This window comes from Arthrobotrys flagrans, assembly GCF_004000055.1.
Source record: "Arthrobotrys flagrans strain CBS H-5679 chromosome Unknown unitig_0, whole genome shotgun sequence".
NCBI classification, from domain to species: Eukaryota; Fungi; Ascomycota; class Orbiliomycetes; order Orbiliales; family Orbiliaceae; genus Arthrobotrys; species Arthrobotrys flagrans.
In genome coordinates, this window is record NW_027137550.1 from 4099129 (window position 1) to 4119769 (window position 20641).

A 20641-nucleotide genomic window follows, 5' to 3' on the forward strand; every position below is an offset into this window, starting at 1 on the left:
TTCATATGAATATTGCCAAAATAAATCAATAAATCTAATTAAGTCGAGATTTATCAGTATCAGCTAAGTTTCTAGGCTAGAAGAGTCTGATTATATGCGCTGGTACCAGAATACTGATGTCGCAAACAAAGTAGTTTCTCCCTTTGACGTCGGTGTACGAAACCAGGTCGAATATATATTCGAATTCTAAGAATAATTATAACTATGGCTTGTTGCTACCCCTTCATATATGTAGAGTAGAATTTGTATAGGTATATCATGCCCGGGTGTTCCCATTAAGCTTTGTCCGTTCTTCCATCAATTCTCTCCGATACCTTTCGTTATCCTCTCGAGATATAGTGGACGGCAGATCTTTCGTGATAGTTTCTAACATCATGAAGGGTAAGTCCAGATCGCCGGAGTCACGAAGCTTCTTCATAGCCGCCGCTCGTACGCCTGGTTGCTGTGGTGGAACAGATCTTGTGGTAGGAATCTAGTAACTGTCAGCGCCACTCTAGCATGTTAAGATATTTAAGATATCACCTCGTGTAACCCTGAGGGATCGCATATAAAGAATGCGAGAATCCTGCGGTAACCATTCTTGGTCTTATCAATGAGTTCGAGAGGCTGGGTTTGGTGCTGGTAGATATTCGGAAATACGATTGCTCGATTGTTCTATATATATTATATTAGCCGTGATCCTCAGGCTTTCATGATTAAAGGGTATGATTACCTTGGTAGCAATGCTTCCAATCTCCTGAGCAGCACGACTGTATATCTGATGTCGTGCATTATACTTCCCTGATAACCCTTGACACTCCCCTTCCATGCAAAGTGACATATCACGGACAGCCCGACGAAATCCTAAGGAAGAGGGGGTAACATTTTCTTGATCGTAATAGTAAATACCTGTTGCAACAATTCGTTCATTCTGTTCAATTAGTACGATGCCGCCTAAAGGACCTTCAAGATATATACATACCTTCAACCCCTCCACATGCCAAGGCCCCCCAGTAGATCGCGGTTTCTCCGGCGTTAGGATTAGAGTCGCCATTTTGACGATAACTTTTACTGTAGTACCCTCGAGCCCAATGATTCGTAACAGACTCTCTGGAGGTGGCTCCCATACGAAGCTGGGAGGATTCCCACCAAACAAAGTCTCCGTCCGCTTATGAAACGGAACAAATCGTTTGAATATATTGGGTGTCTCGGGTTCGATTATTACATCTGCAGTAAGTTTCTCGCCCTTTTCGAATTGCCTAAACAGTCTATCTCTTGTCTTCTTGTAAACATCCTCTGAAACCGACTTCCCGGAAATCGACTTTTGTTGTTCTCGGTATTCTTGATATTCCACCCTCCTTAACTCGTGAGTCTCCCGCTTCAGGTCCGCTAGAACATGATTGAATAGCGGTATAAATTTCGAGAATATCTTCTCTAAAATCGGGTAAAATAGAGTCTTCTCTTGCTCTAAGGCTAAATTGTTGACATATGAAGCTATTTTCGTTTCTCCGTTATCTGAAATTTCGAATTCCGAGGGCAGCCAACAAAACTTTTCAGAATAATGATATTCCGGGGGGTAATAATCGGTCGAGTCTCCATGACTAGGTTCCCGAAGTTTTGGCGCCTCTACTGGCTCACCGTCAATTGTTTTCGAATGGCCGTAAACAAGTGGGTAGTCGCAGGGATGGACGAGATCTAGTAGCTGCCGGCCGATAACTGAATGCCACGGTTTCTCTGGGTCTGCTTCGAGGGTTTTGGTAGCTATGATCCCTTTAGCACATACATCGTAATGACATCAAGATGGAAGCTCAAATGGCAACCTTTGATAAGTTCCTGTCTTAAGCCCCCATCGACGAAATCGTCTACCCTCCAAACACCATCTACATCAGGCTGTAACCCGGTCTTCTTCCACTTCTCGACGTATGGTTTATAACCCTCCGTTAACTCTCTATACACGAGCTCCACATCCTCTTTACTCCAGATGTGTATCTTTTCGCCAAGTAAAGCGCAGTCTACAGATGCAGCTTCTCTTAGCTTGTTGGCGACGAAACTGCGATCAGCGAGCTTTTGTGTCCAATCTTTTTCTTCGCGAAACTGTGCAGAGAATTTGCGGAGACACTGCTCTCGATAGAGTAAAGGTCTCGAGAATGTATCTAGAGGGTGTGGATACAACCCATTTTCGATGGGTCGACTTCCGTCGATAGTTCTGAGGTTGTTCTCCATCGGCCTCATACTTACGAAGGTCTAAAAGGTCGAGGTTTGACTAGTCTCAAAGTTAACGTCTAGAAGATATCGAACTAAACACACCGCTTATTCCCATTCCCACATGGAATCATCTACTTTTTATATACATAATTTTTTTTTTAGAAACGCCGAAATGGCCATCTGTCCATGAAAATACGTTATGCAAATGATGCGTCAATCAGAAAGCGACTGTTTTTATCCCCCGTCTTCATGCGGACGGGTTTGCCCTCTGTTTTTGGATTGCAGGGTGGATAACATGCAGTCTTGGTGAAAAGACTTGCGAGGCTTACCGAGCTACTTTCGGCATCCTGACGCGAAATTCATGCATCTGGGACGGCTGAGCTTGCTTAAAGGCGCCCTGTCGACGTCAACGGTCGCCACACTCGGTTGAGTGGGTCGTTTCGTTAATTACTTGAATGACCTGCGTTGTGGAATCGAAATCCAACACACATTTTCGTGTGTAGCCATATGATAGACTAAGCCGAATTGGGAGTCTTCCCATTATGCAACGCAATGCTGGACATAGTCTATCATAATAGGACTGCAGTCTTATCCATTTCATGAAAATTTCAGTAGCACCGCAGTACCATCACTGTAGAAATAGGTAAGCAAGCTTCATTAAATTCGCCAATAAGTTGAAGGTCTATAGCCACAGACAAATACATAGGTAAATCCACAAACTAGTAAGTATAATAATATAAATCTAAGCCCTACCTGTCTGTTAGTCTTGAATCTAGGTAGACACGAAATCACTAACCTGCCTATGAACCTAGGTACCTACCTGTGAACCTGCCATACAAAGTGTGTTGAAGTGAGGTCGACTAGCTACTAGTCGTGGCTTCAAAATAAGGTTTTGTTCAGCTTCAAGCCCTATACCATATGTTTGTTATCCTAGAAAAGGTTGAAATACCCCTGCAAGGCCCAGTCTCTATTCGCCACGAGCTGTCACGACCCTGGTCAACGGTTCGCACCTGTTTTCGCCTCTGCAATTGGCAATTGCTTGTTAAGTTAAGATACTATCTATTGGTTGAGTCTTCATAACTAGAGAAGGGATTGGCTATCTCACATCCCCACCGTGCATGTTGGGCATGGGGTTCAGTGTATCGTCCTTAACAGGGATTACGTTGGACCGGCTTCCGGAACCTCAGTTCTATGCTCGAAGAAGTTCTGAAAATCAGGGTCGATATTTCGTCTCGAGTTTCTTTCCTCAAGTTAGGATGGAAGAAATACATATGAAGGGACCTAACCTGTTAACATTAAAGAAGTGACGGTCTAAGCTAAGAAAATTGAGATGCATAGGTATATGTATGAATCGAATCTTTCATTATTCGAGTGCGGACGCATTGGGCTCATGAGGACCACGGCACGGAAGCTTGTTTGTGCTTGGCATCAACCTGGAGACCAATATTTTCCAGCGTGCTCAATCTTGTTCTTCCTTAGCGAGGTTGAGTATCGCCACAGAATTAGTCTCGAGGCCACATAGCATGATCAATTCAGTCTGTGAAGTAATAACTCATACGCGATTCAATTTGCAAGTGAACTATAATCTCCAGCCTTCCTGCTCGTAGACTACCAGCTGGTCAGCCTATACTTGTGAACTACTAATTCGTGAACCACCACTAGTAACATACGTATGCATACCTGCGGGTAGGGCCGATTGTGCATAACCCCACCAACTGGTATCCATGTTGTGGGCTTGTGTAAATACAAACGACTGTATCTATTACCACCAACGAATAGCAGCCGCCTTTTCCAATAACCTATCCATCTTAGTATCCAACTGCTCCATTTTAGCGCCGAACATATCACACAACCTTTCCATCTTATCATCCAATCTCTTCATCTTAAAACCCAACTGATGTATATCCTCCTTCAATTTCTTGCAGCTTGCTACATTCCACCAAAGCACAAATGCCATCTAGAAAATTAGAGAAACAAAAATCAACAAATAAACTTTTCTGAATTATTGGATTATAAGATTAAATTAAACACACCCCTGGTATTAGTGCAATCACTATTCGATCCGCCTTTAAGAAAAAAGATGAAAAGAATTAGCTTGAAGTGTGAAAATTAAAGGTGAGGAGTAAAACGAAACTCAAAAGCGAGAAAAAAGGTTAAGAAGAGGACGAAGCCGAGGGTGGTCGTGAGGACAAAGATGGAAAAAAGGACGATGACGACGGAGACGGGGACGAGATCGTAGATGCTGCGGCCGGCCCCAGGGTTGACTTTACAGTTTACGTTACTTGATTGAAATTACAGCAAGAGAAATCCGGAATACTTACTCGGAGCATTTGAGGCTGATTTGGGAGGATGATCGAGAGAGGGTTGGCGGCAACTTGATATGGTAAAAAAAAACTAGCTCAAAGATGCTCATATATCTGCACATGCAGAGAACGTGCGTTTACGCAGATAAAACAAAAACAGTTTAAAAACTGTTGGAATATTATATCTTCGAAGCCTGCCGCACTTGGGATCCAATCATATTAGTAAACTTCGCTTCGCCGGCGCACTTTTTGTTTGATTTTTCCGAATCGCTTGCTCTGGCACTATGACGTCTTCTCGAGATGTGTAAGTGGTGATATTCGTTTGGCCGTGTGATTTCTAGCTTTTATAGCGTTATATTGAAGTTTTAGTATTACTTAAGAAGTACCTAGTGTTGCCATATCTGTTTCAATTGATCGCCAGTGCATGTGGTTGAATTCGTGAAGCCGTTTGGTTCTTTTGATTTCGGCAGCCGTCATTCTCTCTCGTATCAGTATATAAATGCACCCGACAGTTTGGTAATCCTCTATTCCAGCTCAATGGATTTCTAGCAAGGTATTTGTCTCAACATTCCAGGGTTCCAACTGCATTTTCTTTGAAAATGTATTCTCCTATTTCTTCAAGTGTTTGGTCGGCCGTGGCACTGGCCAACTCAATGGTTACCCATACAATCCCCACAATTCATTTTGTGCTATGGCTTGTATACGGCCATTGATGCCGTAACTTCATAGAAAATTAAATACATATCCACAGTTTATTCATATATTGCTTTCGAGGTTTCAATTGATTGATAAGCCTTCCAGTTGGGGTAATGTTATAACGTTAGATCCTCGGACTGATTCCTCCCAGCAATAAAGCTTAGACTGTCTTTGATCTGGCTCAAATCCGGGAGTTGATCGTTTGCTCCAAAATCCTCGAGTCGCTATAATGAGGATCTAGCAGCTCCTTGCAAGGCAAAAAATGAAAGGATTTCTGGAGCTTGCCTCTTAATCGACGCTCGAATTGCATGGCGATATCTAATTCGTTCATGTTTAGATTCCCCGAAGATAATCAGGGTATGTGGATAGTAGTTCGTAATGATGCTGTTAAAAAGAGTCCTCGGCATTCGCCCGTTTCCATCGAGAAATGGATGGATTTTCAGACACTCGATCTTGAGCTCTGATACCACGGCCAGAGAGTCGCAAGAGCCATTGAGGGCGGCATTGTAACGGCCCAGCCAAGCATTCATTCGTTCTGGGACTATATCCGACGGATAACAAGAAATTTCTTCTCTTGTCCTCCGTATAGGGGCTTTCCGACAGTTGCCTCGCGGTTCCGGTACAGACCCTGATACCCTTGAACCTCGTCACTCGAAGGAATCTTGTTTGTAAGAGTGCGGTGGCATTCCAAGAGGCTTTCTTTTGAAAGACTCCCATACTTAGATATTCGCTCTTTCAGGTATAAGAAAGCTGAGCATGTTGAATGACCTCCCTCATTGATATGATATCCTGGGTGAGAGACTTAAAAAAGTTATATTGTGACTCGCGTTCAGAGCCCACCAGTATCCTTCTTACAATATTTATCGTATCTGTGATACTGAGACCGGCATGCTCGATCATATTCGACGAATACATGAAATTGGCGAACCATACTTCAAATATCTCTTGGTGCTTCTGTTCCTTGAATCCAGCTAGAAGGTGGGCGATTTCCCTCAAGGATTGTGGAATGCTCCACAATTCCCCTGGGTGGACGCCGCACTATGGTGAAATTTTGTAGTTCCGCGCAAAGGCTTTGTGCTAGCGGATGCTGTCGAGTTTGTCTTTTTCTAAAGTCGATTTGCCATAGTGGCCCTTTAAATTCGCTATCTGGATACATTTTACATGCCAAAGTCCCAGAAGTAGAAATAGGATGACGAAAATGACGTGGGGGATGTGGAGGAGAAATAGGACGGTTTGAAGTGGATCTGGATGACGAATTAGATCTTGAGCTCGAGCTCAATTCAGAAATATATGTGCTAGGCGCCTAGGCAGATAGGCTGGAGGAACGCGCTTAAGTTGTTGTAGTTCTGATGTTGATTAGTGGTTTAAATCGAAATGGTTGACTGCAAAATTGTGGCCTGTGTTTACTCAATAACTCTCCGCTGTCTAACTAATGATCTAAAATCTACAATTGTCGATCCATCTGTGCTGCATCAATGGTATTAATAAGTATAATGAGAATTGGTAATATGGCACGGTATTACCTTATATAAATCGATATATATAGATCTCTAGAAGCGCACGTGGATTCCAAACCAACAAGTCGGGATTAGAGGCCTTAATCTAGGTAACAATAAACTCTCAGATAACAGTGAATAAAGATTCTTAAAGAGAGACAAATTGAATTGTTAATTGATATTAATGGATTTCTATTCCCAACCACCTGAACAATGTTTATCAAATTTAAAAGTCCATATGGACCGCTTAGGGCCCTGTTAACTTCTCTCTCATCCACGCCCCAATATCTCCCACCGCCCTATCAATCTCCTCAAATCCATCAAAAAAGTCAACATGTCCCACTCCTTCCACAAATACCAACTTATTAACGCCTCTAATACCACTTTGACTACCTCGCCTCAACATTATATCAAGTCTGTCTGTGTGCCACCTACTCCCCGCCGTCCCTCCAATCATGCAAAACACTGGCGCTTTCAAAAACGTCCCTACAAAATCAAATGCATCGAAAGTCAATATCAGCGGTAGGCTTTGCTGTAGTAATATGTTCTCCGCTCGAGGGTGAAATGCGCGGGGTGTTGTATAATATTCTGTCAGTTCTTGTAGATCCACATGTGATTTTTCGTTTGTGGCGGGGATGAACAGAACGAGTTTTCCCATTTCTTCTTCTGCTCCAGTATAGGGTTCTCTAAAACCTGGACTGGTAGGCGTTGATGGTCGTCTATAGCTATCAAAGGTCGGTGTCACGCTTCTTCTTGTGTCGACGGGTGTCGAAGGTAGTGAAATAACACTTGGACCCAGAGAAATCCCAGATAATCCTGAACTCGACGAAGACGGCCTCATCCTCAATTCCTTCCTTCTTTCGTCTCCTACAGTCTTCATCGTTTCCGTATGCTTCTCCACTGACTCTCTTCCCTCCCACCCGATTCTAAACCAATCTCCAATATTGACCAAATTAACAGTAGCAACAGCTTTAATCCTCCAATCCTTTTTCGCCGCTGCAATGGCATAGCCACCCCCCATGCATATTCCCATTACTCCAATCTTTTGTTTATCAACCCTTCTAACTTCTCTCATTAAATAATCCACAATAGTTGATATATCTGCTACCCTTGCATTTGGATCTTCGAGATATCTAGGGTTCCCACCAGAAGCGCCGAAATGTGAAGGATCGTAGCATATTGTATAGAAGTTATGCGGGCGCCGGGATAGTAGGCGCGCATATGTTGACGGAAATTGTTCTTTCACAGCGTTTGATGGTGGTACTACTATTATTGCCGGGGAGTAATTCGTCGTAGGAGCCTCTGGGGCGTAGAGGCGACCAGAGAGTTGGTATGGGGCCCTCGAAATGACGATGGAAGTCATGACTATAGTTTTTTAGGTATGATCCTCAGAGGATTATAATAACTAAGATAGCCAAGGTAATATGAAATCAGTGCGACGTGAACGGAAGGAGGTTATGTTTGGAAAGGTCATTGCAGCGGAATTGTACGTTGAACTAAATTATTTGCGATCTGGCTATCCTGTATGCAGGCTTGGGATCGAATAACCCTATCCGAAACTGAGAACGCCTTCGTCAAAATTCGGCTAGACTTCCCCGATGGTGAGTATATTGACGTGAAAACATACGTACGAGAACCCGAGATATGTACTGACGGGAGCGCTAAATTTGATATAACCAAATTATATGATCATTGGTAATCACTTACCTGTCTGAATTCCTTTCCCGTATTTTATATTAAATGTGAATGTAGATGTGGACCGATTCAAAGCAGGGTATACAACGCATTCTACTGTTGGATTTTCGAGCTTTGCTTCTGCTTTCGATTTAGCATAGATGCATTTGTTAGTCATTCTTGACGGGTAATTTGTCTTGGAAAAGGTTATCTTCAACTTAGTCGATGATAAACTATAAGAATACTGGAGAGTGGTTGAAGAATTAAGTGAAATCTTCGAAATTCGAAAGCTTGAAAGGAAGCCATACCAACACATGATTCTTGCTTGGTACTATGAAACCTTGCGGGAACCTATGCATATTAATACTTCCAGTGCTATTATATTCGATATATTCAGAACCATGGAATAATCTTTAAACGGCCGCAAAGCACACCCGAAGGGCTGTAACATAAATTCCAGAAATTTATTCGACACTTTCCCATGAGGCCAACTCGTCTGCTAGCTGCGAGCTGCTAGACACCTGTGAGTTGCTACTGGACTGATACGGTTCAGGATGCCGTTTTAGAGCTAGCGGTTAACGAGCTGGCTTGCCCCACCCGATTCGATGTCCTGCATGATGCCACGACCCACTTCAGCTTAGACACATCTACGGGCTATGGCTTGGGAGGCTATCAATTTCAAGATCTTATATTCCACTTAACCGTACCCGATCGATTGGCCTGCCCCAGGCGCAAGGCTTAACAAGTAACTGTCTACTCTATACCACATTTATATATCTACACTCGATAGCGCTAGCTCGTCCAAACGTATATAAAAATCAACAAAGCGACAATATGAAAATCTGCTGCCTCCACTCGTCAGAGGAAGACATAGGAGCCGGCGACGAAGATCCTGGAGATATCTGGCAAGATCCTGGTCTTTTCACTGACCAACACACCTTCGAAAACAAGTACATCGTCAAGGCCACCGCGAAGACCCAAATCGATGAAGCAATCGCAGAAGGATATGACTTCTACCTCGTTTTCATGTGGGGGACAAGAGACGATGCTATCGCTGGATTCAAAGCTATTAAGTATTTCGAGTCCCTTAACTTACCGTCCGCCGGCGTTCGAAGTTTCGAGCGGGCACGCGACAAGTTCGATTTCTTCGCTGATGCGAAACGGTTGGGAGATCTACCTATCCCTGGCACCAACAACTTTCCTTTATTCGTGAAGCCGGCCGCTGATTATGCGAGCAAGCTCATTGATGAAAATTCACTGGTTCGAAATGAGGCGGAACTCGAAGCTACAATCAACAAGTTGAATCCTAGAATGCGTGCTCAACGACTTCGGCGAGCGAAAGCACTTGGGGAAAAGGATCCGGAGGAATACGTGAAGTCTCTTGAAGAAGCTGGAAGGGATGCTAGGGATCTAGTTATTCAGGAGTTTATAGACGGCGATGAGTTTTCGGTTGCCGTACTCGCTATGGGCTACGTCCCCGTGGCGCTCACTCCTCTTGTCGTCAAATACGGCGGAAAGCAGAATGGATCAGAGCAGTTTCTAACATTCGAGGTTAAATATCACGAAGATTCCGGGTATGGCTTACTCGACGAGGAGAAAGACCCGATTCTATACAAAGAACTTCAAGCGGTGGCGGTGAAGGCCTTTGAAGAAACTGGAGCACAACAGAGTTATATGGGGTGTGAAGTCGACTTTCGAGTTCGAAGTAGCGACAAAAAGCCTTTCATAATCGAAGTTGATCCCATGCCGGTTTGGTTTTTCCAGACCGGGTCGAGGTATGAGGATTTAGATGTTCAGCATGATTTCCCCGGAGGGCATAGAGCTGTTCTCAATACGTTCATCACAAATTATTACCTCGATCATCCCGAACAGAAAACTAGAGAAATATCAACAAACGACGGAGAGGATTTGTGGGATGCATCTGGTATTCCTATGGATATAACGTCGTTCTACTATAACGGCAAGGTGCTAGATCTGGAATGCGGGAACGTGGCGATATCTCAGATACCAGAAGGAAGCGAGTTCATCGGAGTCAACGGTTCAGAGAAAATAATTCAACAGTGTCGACAGAGTGGGCAGTATAACGAACTCATTCACGAAGAAGTGGTTCGTTTCCTAGCCCGGTACAACCAGAGAGTAGACCATATCCTCTTGCTATCTGGGATTCAGCCGTTGTCCGTGGAAGAGTTGGACTTTGTCCTCGCGAGATGTTTCCAGCTAGCGAATGATTCAATCACAGTTTTGGCTCCCGCGGGGACAAAAGCTGTTTCTAATATCAAGTCTTTTGGGGAGCCCCGCAACTGGCGACTAGCATATAACAAATCGTCGACTGCCACCAAAACTCATGTTACCCAAATAGTGTTTCGCTTCGAACGAGCGACAAAACCAGTGTAGTTTATGGCAGAACCAAGTGAATGAAATGAGCGAGTGGCAGCCGATATCGATATCTCAGATATTCTAGATATATTTGCATGATTAGCTGGGTCGATAGAAACTTAGACCTTTCTAAAGCACAATGCGCTTATAAAATACACATGCCTACTAATATAATATCCATTTTAATGTATTTGTATACATCCGAAGCCTAACCAGCCGGTATTTTCGGTGCTTTCGCTGAAGTATCCATGATCCAAACTTCTTCACCCGAAGTCGGTACGTAACACGATTTAGGCCAAGCTTGTCAAGGCATGTGGGCAGCCCAACCACCCCTGAACGGCTCCTTGCAGAAGCCATGGCGTACAAACGGCCTGCAGTGACTCTATGTAAGCGGGACCGCCAGCCGTCACCAAATGCCTTGATACGTCCTTTCCTTAAATTTCTCCTGTCGTTACAAATTCCTCCGCCACGCCGACATGCCACCGCAGATTTACACGACCGATCAGGATGGGGATGATGAGCGCGGTGCTCTCCTGCCGGCGGTCCACAGAACCACCACTAAAGCCAAAAATCCCTGTCGAAAACATATCATAACCCTCTTCTCATTCCTACTGATAACAGAAGCTAGCAACTTTATACAAATAGCTCCTATGACGGTTATTATGGAATCGATTATCTGTAAAAATTACTATGGAGATATCAACACAATAAGCACCACGTCCGCGCAGGATTTCATAGATTTTTCTAAATCTTGGACTGACGACCGGCGTTGCAAAATAGAGCCCGTACAAAGTGAACTTGCAACTCTGAGGGGGTGGCAACAGCTTTTTGAGTGTCTTGCGAGTATTCTTGTTGCAGTTCCGTTTGGGTTTTTGGCGAATAAATGTGGTAGGAAAGCGGTTCTGGCGCTGGCGATGTTTGGGTTGACACTGGCTAGGGTGTGGATTCAAGTGGTGTGTACGTGAAATCGGACATCATAATTTTCGTAAATTTATAAGGAATCCGAAAATTAATGAAAAATTGCTATCACCTCTTTAGGCTGGTGGCCGGAAATATTTCCGTTGCGAATTAGTTGGCTATCTGCATTCTGTCATCTCATCGGTGGTGGAAATCTTGTCGTCGGGTCGCTGATATATACGATAATGACCGATCTGACTCTTCCTGAACACCGGTGAGTTCTTTCGCTTCTGTTCGGCGAGATATCTATATTATGTTTAAATTTAACTATATAAACGGTTTATTGACAATTTCCTCATCGCAGGGCATCTATATTTTTATTTATGAACGCCGCAGTACTCCTAGCTGAAATGCTGGTCATCCCACTCGCGGCTACCCTGATGCGAAAAGACCCTTGGATACCTGTGAACATAGGTCTTGCAACTGTCGCTATAGGAAGTCTTATCACGATCTCGATATTGCCGGAAACAGTGCATTTACAAGATACAGAGAGCGAAGAAGCCGAGGAACTAGAAAGAGAACTTATTTCCGAGGAAGAGGATCCAGGCCTTTTGTCTGGGGCTAAAAGGGCCTTGCATTCCTCGAAGAACCTACTTAGTTTGATTTCCGTATCAAGAGAAACTATGGTTCTAATGATAGCGTCTACACTGACTAATATGGACCGGAGTTCGACGCCGTATTTTATGCAATACGTCTCTAAGAAGTTCGATTGGGATATCTCAGAGGTAAATATATACACCTCCCAGATAGTTTGCTTTCGCAAACTTATTAATCCGTAAAATACCCCGTTAGGCCAGCTTGTTAACGTCCTATCGAGCGGCACTGAATTTGATATTATCTCTTGTCCTCCTTCCAGTCGCTAGCCACCTATTTAGAACCAGGCTTAATATGGCGACTGAAGTCAAAGATCTGTGGCTCACTCGGTTCAGCGCTAGTGTTTTATGTATTGGTTCGGGTTTGATGGCTGTGGCACCGAATCTCTTCTTTCTCGTTTCTGGTAATCTATCCATAACATCTTCGACCTTTGTCTACAAATCTACTCCCTACTAATACGCTATTCTCTAGGTCTAACAATATTCGCCCACGGCTACGGATTATCCGCATTAATCCACAGCCTCGCAGCATCTGTAGTAGAACCTCGACATATAGTTATATTATACAATGCGATGTCAGTAGCAGAGACAACAGGTGACTTCATCTCGGGGCCGATATTGTCAAGTACATTTAGCTTTGGACAGAGGATTGGAAAAGAATGGGTTGGATTATTTATGATGGTTATGGCGTTCTTTTATTTAATTGTTACGATGGCGATATTTTCAATTCGGGCTCACGATCGGCTTGACCCTGGTGTTGATGCCGATTGGGAGACAAGGCAGGAGATTGATTGATTATGAATATTAATATCGCTTTCCCTGTTCTACCGGCGATGCGAAGTCACCTTTCCTTACCCTTATCAAGGATATCTTGGTTCATATTTTGTTAGTCTGTTAAGCTTCGTAGATTGAATAAGCTTCGTAAAGGCATGGCGCAAATGTTTACTTATAGAAAACAGGAGTCCCATTTCCCGGAGTTCCTTCTAGAATTAATGAAAATTTTAAAATATGGAATTGCTATGTATAATTAATGGGTATCCACCGATCTGCAGTATAACTATCCGGCCCATGATGGCATATTAACGGTTTTGGCCGGCGGGCTGCGGAGGAGATAAGTATTTTACCCCTGCATGATGGCGTTAAACGGCAATATGCAAGATATTAGCAGCGCGCGGCTTTACGACAAAGTTTAATTGAACATGCGTAATCCTTTGTATGATCTTGCAGGAAGCAGTCGAAAGGCTCGGATACTTCTGCTGTGTGGAAGGCATATAGTGACGGATTCGAAACGGGTGCGACAGAGTCCGCATTTGGAGTCTAGCTTTACCTTACCAAATGCAACAATAATTTTATTGACGATCGTAACAGTTGTCAACCTTACGAGTATGCTAACAATCTAGGGAAAGAGGGTTTATAAGTGAGCGGGGATTGATTACCCGGATGGCTCAAAGTGCACTGCTCGGTATAGAGCTGTGATTTCTGAAGCTCTCTATATGCAGCCCAGCTAGAGGCCCGGAATAATATTGTATGGTAATCCAAGTTTACAGTCTACTCTACTCTATTTGTAGACTGTGAGTAGTGATTGTGTGTACTCTCAAAAACATTATACTCAGAGAGTCTTATTGCCGAGACATTATATTATAGGCCCCTCATATCCTTCTCCACGATCTCTTCCACCCACCTCGCCGTCTTCTCCGCCATCAGTTCCGAGAATTCAGTCGCTAGGCCCAGTTAGTATTCATCTTACCCATAAGATAAATCGGAATTGTGAAATACTCACAAACGCAAAAACTATGCCTAACCCCCTCCTCACAAACTATCATCCTCGGCTTCCACCTATCTTGCACAACCTCACTCCCCTCCTTCTCAACCCACCTTACTCCTCCTCTCCCTCTTCGTTCGATCAACTTCTCCCTCTCACCATCAAATACCCAATGATCCTTTTCTCCATAGTAAAACACCAACTCCGTATTACCATCAGCACTCTCATCACCCCAAACACTAGCATCCCACTCATCATCTTTAATATGCAACAATTCATCCCGTCCCAAATATAACGCCTGTCTAACCCCTACCGGACTCTTCAAAAACGACAACGTAGTATCCCTCGCACTCTGCTCATGCGCGGGCATCAATATCTTCATCAAAAAGTTTAATATAACCGCCGGTATCAACACAACCAATACCTTTGCCAAAACAACCAAAAATGGGAGAACGCCGGGGATATTTATAAACGGAGTTACTGTTCTTCCAGAACTTGATTTTGCGAGGTGAGTTAATGCGGGGAAGAGACCGATGCCTCCTATTATCCTTGATTTTAGGGCTGGATTGTGGAGTGAGAAGTTGTGAAGGAGGGAGAGGAAGAGGTAGGCGCCCAGGCTGTGGCCTGTTATTATGATTTTAAGGGATGGGTGGGTGGTTAGTAGGTGGGATATTATTTCTACTTGGCGAGATATTTGGTCTCGGAGGGATACGAAGGAAGATGGAGTATTTGGGGAAGGAGAGGTATTGAAGCCGCCTAAAGAGGCACCGAAAATTGTGAATTCGCATCCTGGGATATTGGAGAGATGGTCGGAGAGAGCTGTGAGATAGTTTGTGTAGTAGGAGACTAGACCGGGATTTCCAGGGATGTGGAAGATGGCATATGGGGTTACTGGGAGGGAGTAGAGTTGGGAGGTTGGAGAGGGCTGTGGGGGGATGAGGACGGTGTCTGTGGGGCGGAGAGTTGGTGGAATAAATGATTCGACAGTCTACATATGTACGGCTGTATGTTAATAATGTAAACTACTAGAAATACCTTTACACAATATACTCAAGCATATATACTGACCAATGGCTTAGAGAACGAGTGTACCATCGAAGCAACCGAGAAGTCCTCCGTGATATCTATATTGATATCCTCTGTCTTAAAAGAATCTGTTGTATCTTCGAATGCAGAAACAACATGGACTGCGTTGTCGCCAACAATCTCTCCCTTCTCGTCATTCTTGCGACGACTGACACGTTTTCTCGGCGTGGTAGGAGCATTGACCGTCGCCGTCACCGTCACAGTCGCTCCAACCGCGGATTTTCGAGAAACCCGTTTTTTGACAGGCGAAGGAGCCTCGGGTACAACTTCGGGAGCAGCAACTATTACCAGCTCCGGCTGCAGCGGGACATCGACGTCAATTGAAGACTGAGACTCGCGGAGTTTGGCATTCTTTGCTTCGGCGCGCTTCCGGGCAGCGTAGATTCGCTGTCGCTCACGGGCGGCAGCTTTGCGCTCCTCATCGTTGGCATATTTGGAGCGCTTGGAAGGCGTTTGGGTGCTCATTGGTGGTGGTGGAGTCGTGATATGTTGGGATGTTCCTGGCGTGGTCTCGTGTATACTCGAGCTCGAGGAGACGGACTGACTGGGGAGGCAGGTCAGGTAACGGCTAACCACAGCCTTGTTTGGACAACACATCGGGCATATCAACTAGCACGCACATATCTCCCATGATGCTGTGCTGTAAATGTGCTGTTAATGCTCTGGTTAACGATCTAACTAGCTCCTAACTCCTTAGCTTAGCGTTTACTAAGGTTCTTCCTTTCCTTTATTAATTTATGTAATAAGAAAACATGGCAATGGGAAAGTTTAATCCGAATTAACTTGCTTCGATCAAGACTGCATACATTAGAGGGTGACAAATGCAAGACAGCACGTAAGTTGTCTCGCACTAAATGTGTTGAGCGTGTCGTATTTGGATATTGCACGCAACACATTTCTATTTTTGGAAACAACGCTGTCAAACGCAACACAACATCCGTGCTGACAACGCGGGGCTTGCCGGGTGTCCATCTACGGACAGCAGCTGTTGGAACTGGAGAAAAATGAAACGATAGTTACGCTGAAACTGACAGTGGAGAACCGATAGGAAAGAGACCACTAGATTGAGGCTTCTTCTGAAATACAAATACGTATACTCGTAAATTATGTACTCGTATACGTACTGCTTTGTATATCGGTCGTTGGGATTATACAGGTATCTAACGGGTGCGGACGGTGCCTTACATCTTACATCTTCACCGCTATTACATCCGCCAATACATGAGCGTACATGCAAACGAAAAGATGCCGTCGACACAAGCTCAAGTGACTCCGGCCGGCACCCATGGATTCTGACTGGCCCGGCCGGGTCTGCAGAAGCTACCCCTGTGGCTTCGGACCAGTCAGAAATCGAATAGGGGTAGCCCCCAGCCGCCGGCCTTGGATTGCCTGAGTCTGATTGATTCTCAGCCCAACCACCACAAAATCCGAGTCTAGAAAAGCCAGCCCGCCCAATTTACGTGCTTCCTCTCATGCGATGAGCTGCCTTGTAAATTAATTAATTTCGTCGAAACGGCACCAGAAATAGGGCGGCGGGGTATGATGGAGGATTAAACTGCTCCCCTCATTCCTATCCCATTCTGTTTCCTCTTCATTCTTTCTTATTGATTGCTGGCTATTATATCCTTGCGAGGATCCTCATTTTTGCATTTTCACGCCAAAGAGAAAAAGCTTCGAGATCTTTTTTTCATTTTCACACCTCGGTTGATGTGATGGGAACTTGCATTTTTACATCACACTGCATGCATGATATCTACACCACGATACCCTAACCACTTGACAGCAGCTTACAAGCATCTCATCCTTCAAAAATCACCTCTACCTGACTCCACTTCTTGCCGGGCCGGTAACCACGAAATTGACAGACAAAGAAAAGAAAGACACCGAGGAAGACGTATACCACCCAGTCTAACCCTTCCTCGCTTGCAACTGTCCGAAATCGTAGGGAAACTACTGCAAGCTAAAGCCCTCAACCAATTTCCCCGTTCCTTCTCCCATTTTTAGTCCAGAGTTGCTGGTAAAGAAAGAAAGAAAACACCAGTCATAGGTGAACAGCACACGAAAAGGTTGAATATAGGCGCGATCAGTACCCGCTGGACCAGTCGGCTTTTGGCTTTGATCACAATCCGCAACCGACGACAGGACAGCAGATCGCGGTCAAGAAGCGTAGACACGTCGGTCGAGATTACCTAGGCCTGACCTATTCGGAAATCTAATCGGATCGATCGAAGGACACGGACCAACTCTTTTATTACCGACGTTCCCCAAGTAGAATTTATTTCTCATCTTTCCGTCGAAAGAATCTGGACCGTTGTTGTTAAGGATCGAGACCGGAAACAGACTTCAAAGTCAGCTGTTGTCCAGACTCTGTTTATACTCTGTTTATACTCTGGGATCGATAGGGTAGATCTCAACGCAATAGCCAACGCGATTTGACTCGGGCGATCATTCAAACTCTCAGCCAACGATCTCTGCTAGCTTTTTTCGACTACGGAATCAGGGAACGGATAGTAAGAAGGAGGGTATCTTTTTACCAGAAGCGACTATTCCCGCTGTCAATCGGTATCGACAGGGTCAAATCTCCTTCAACGGGGTCCGATATCTTAATCGGGTCGTCATCTCGGATCAGTATAACAACTTCCTGACATCTCAGGGGTGCGGCTATATTTATATCTCGATATCTCGCTGTCTTACTCCTCATCTTCGACTGAATAATCGCCTAACGGTCGCCTCGTCACTTAATTTCCTCGACAGCCTTTTTACCATTTAACTCGCCTATTGCCGACTTCTCCCGCAAACGGAATCGCTCTTTCATTGCATCATTCGTTTAGCAAAAGCATTATTATTTGACAGAAAGACGACAAAACCGGCTCTACCTTCGGTTAATTTGATTCTTCGTCGGCGAGGGCGGGCGAACCACTCGATCCGTCCCTCTTCACGATAACTATACTAAAGGTTTCCTGGGGTTGTTAGATATACTATCCCCCTGTCGACGGATTTGGGATTTGAGTTTCTGGAAACCCAAATTCGGGGTCTCTTACAACCTTTGACCCAAGTACCTTGTTACTCAGGGCCATTTACTTGCCCTTTGTAACTCTATTCTCCGCCGAGTAAAGTTTTTCCCATCAGCCGGAAAGCTTAAAGAACAATGCCTAGCATGACTTCGAGGCCGAGGTCAAAAACCTTCACCACCCCAGACCCTACTAAGCGTAGGAGTTTACCAGCTGAATATGACGGTTATGTCTCCAAGGAGAGTAATGGTGGCACCACTGAACCAGCGGCAGCATATATATCCACCAGGCTGTCCCCCCCGGACTCTCCACTCCCAGACCACCACTACGACAACTACAAGGAACAGAGACTCTACAACTTCGTGATGTCTTCCTCCTCTCTATCCCCAGCCTCGGCTCGACCAGCCAACCACTCTCGAGGGAACTCAATCTCCCCTGAGAATGGAAACTTCTTTGCAAGCCTTTTCACAACTACTTCTGCTTCTTCCCCTGCTTCCCCGCAAGCCGGATTTAGCCCTTCACACTCCAGAAGCAATTCTTTGACCGCACCACAGGGTGCTACAAGCGCAGGTCGCAAGCTCTCCCATTTCTTTGGTCTGGGCGTGGCGAATGACACAGCCTCCAATTCCGGGCTGGCATTCAGCTCCGCACCATCGTCCCACCGATCTGTGTCCAATAGCACCACACTTTCAAACCTTGTGTTACCCGAACGAACAGGGATCAATGATGCACAAGCTTTTAATGGAAACCCCATGACTCGCGATGAATTTGCAGGCATGGACTTTGCAGAGCTCCTAAACACCGGGGTGCCTAAGAGTCCTTTGAACTGTACACCGCAGGGGTTCCACGCTCTTCATGGCCGAAGTATGGAGTTAATCGAGAGACTCTACACTGGTTATTTGGAGCGGACAAGGGCATTGGCTGATGCTCTTGCTGAGATCGAAGCTCTTCGAGATGATCTCGAGCAAAAGGATCAGAAGATCGAAAGTTTGAAGTTCAGCTGTGAGCAGCTTGCCAATGTACAAGAAGCACTCTCAAAGGCCTCGGAAGAGGCTGAGAAAACTGCCACAAAGGCAAATGCTGAAATTAAGAAACTTAGAGCCGAGAACGAGAGACTAGAGTGGGAGGCTAAGTCTGTCCGAGAAATTGAAATGGATGATGCTTCTTCTATCTCTTCTTCGGCGCCAAGGTATGGACTTGGGCTTAGGCCGAAGGATGTGCCACAGGGGCTTGTGAGATCGAGGACTAAGAGTTCCAACTCGGATTCGGGATTCGAGTCGGAGTCGGATAGTGGCTCGGTGTTTTCCAATGACGGCAAGACGATGGGCAGCGCGATTAGTTCTCCCGGACCTACTTTTACTGTTGAAGATGAAATGGAACCACCAAGTACCGGAACCGGACCTCTTGCACAACTAAGGAATGTGCTGAGGAGAACAACAACGGTTGCGGACACCTCGGGAAAGTGCGATTGCAACGGAACGATTGGACGGTTGAGGAGCGAGAACAACCAATTGACGGTTAGAGTTAAAGAGCTGGAAGGGTGTTTGGACAGCTGTTTGGATTTGGTCGGAGGCATATAAACTGCTCTCCCACACGCAATCTTGATGATATCTATCAGGCTGCCATCTGTTTTTCTTCTGACCATGGTATTTATTTACAAGATCGGATAGTATTGGAGTGCTATTTGGAATGGTGTCTATTTATTTACTTAGACTATGGGTTTGATATTCTTTTTTTGACAGGCGTTTGGATTGAAGCTCAAAAAAATAAATGTTATCTTTGGAGGCCGTCCTTTTACCTTTTATGAAGCTTTGCTGTATTATATTACCTACTTCTTCTCAAGTACTTACTAGGCCTAACCTTCTACCTTCTTTTATTATATATTGACCTCGCAAGAGACATCTGTTTTATATATACTTACTTGTTCTATATATCGCAAATATCTTACTCCCATTCTTTTATTCATATTGAGGCTATGCCGTGAATTAAATGTGGTATTTAATTGAAAGTTGTGGCTCGGGAATGTAACTTGCTGTTGGATTTGCATTTGGCTAAAAGTTTGTTAAGCCGCAGCCTGGCCGCATCAAGCTACGTCAGCCACCATCGATTTCTCCAAATGCCGTCATGATGCCTTCGACCTCCATCAAACCTCCATCATCATTATCATCGTCACCACACTTACCATCGCCGGCGTCTCCGTGACGGTTGACGCTCGAACAAAATTAGTGAGCTCGTACCACATGTCCACGTTGCTAAACAAGCATTCTCTCCAGCCTGCATCGGCCAATCGGCTGCATTGCACCTGCTTCACCGTTTTTTCAGCCCAATCGGTCTTCTCCAAAACCTCATTTTGGCTTTGTTGAGAGGGTATCTTTCAGTTTAAACTAGCGCACAAAAAAGAGAGTCCCACCTTTTGCATCGGAAGAGGTGGTTCGTATCTTTCCACTAAAAACGAGGCTTACATAATACTCCAGCAGCTCATCACCGTGATAGGGTGTGACTG

At 44.8% G+C, this 20641-nt stretch overlaps 6 protein-coding genes across 7 annotated transcripts; 3 read left to right on the forward strand and 3 right to left on the reverse strand.

The window, feature by feature from the left end:
• Positions 1-256: 256 nt before the first annotated feature.
• On the reverse strand, positions 257-2202 carry DFL_004244 (uncharacterized protein; the record flags this gene model as incomplete). The annotated part of the gene is made up of 5 exons (XM_067633305.1): positions 257-472; positions 523-654; positions 713-910; positions 962-1740; positions 1800-2202. 5 exons carry the CDS (start codon positions 2200-2202, stop codon positions 257-259), a joined length of 1728 nt encoding a protein of 575 aa, XP_067491487.1.
• A 4724-nt stretch (positions 2203-6926) lies between these two features.
• Positions 6927-8042, reverse strand: DFL_004245 (uncharacterized protein; the record flags this gene model as incomplete). The annotated part of the gene is made up of 1 exon (XM_067633306.1): positions 6927-8042. One exon carries the CDS (start codon positions 8040-8042, stop codon positions 6927-6929), a length of 1116 nt encoding a protein of 371 aa, XP_067491488.1.
• A 1145-nt stretch (positions 8043-9187) lies between these two features.
• DFL_004246 (uncharacterized protein) lies at positions 9188-10747 on the forward strand (the record flags this gene model as incomplete). Of its 2 annotated transcripts, none has more annotated exons than XM_067633308.1 (1): positions 9188-10747. In XM_067633308.1, one exon carries the CDS (start codon positions 9188-9190, stop codon positions 10745-10747), a length of 1560 nt encoding a protein of 519 aa, XP_067491490.1. The 2 variants fall into 2 exon arrangements, with proteins under 2 accessions (XP_067491490.1, XP_067491489.1); XM_067633307.1 differs by having other exon boundaries at positions 9665-10747.
• A 458-nt stretch (positions 10748-11205) lies between these two features.
• Positions 11206-13074, forward strand: DFL_004247 (uncharacterized protein; the record flags this gene model as incomplete). The annotated part of the gene is made up of 5 exons (XM_067633309.1): positions 11206-11686; positions 11768-11900; positions 11991-12411; positions 12479-12683; positions 12752-13074. 5 exons carry the CDS (start codon positions 11206-11208, stop codon positions 13072-13074), a joined length of 1563 nt encoding a protein of 520 aa, XP_067491491.1.
• An 843-nt stretch (positions 13075-13917) lies between these two features.
• On the reverse strand, positions 13918-15758 carry DFL_004248 (uncharacterized protein; the record flags this gene model as incomplete). The annotated part of the gene is made up of 5 exons (XM_067633310.1): positions 13918-14000; positions 14060-14393; positions 14466-15029; positions 15110-15671; positions 15748-15758. The coding sequence occupies 5 exons, from the start codon at positions 15756-15758 to the stop codon at positions 13918-13920; spliced, it is 1554 nt and encodes a 517-aa protein (XP_067491492.1).
• Positions 15759-18284: 2526 nt separating this feature from the next.
• Positions 18285-19718, forward strand: DFL_004249 (uncharacterized protein; the record flags this gene model as incomplete). The annotated part of the gene is made up of 1 exon (XM_067633311.1): positions 18285-19718. One exon carries the CDS (start codon positions 18285-18287, stop codon positions 19716-19718), a length of 1434 nt encoding a protein of 477 aa, XP_067491493.1.
• Between the last annotated feature and the right edge of the window lie 923 nt (positions 19719-20641).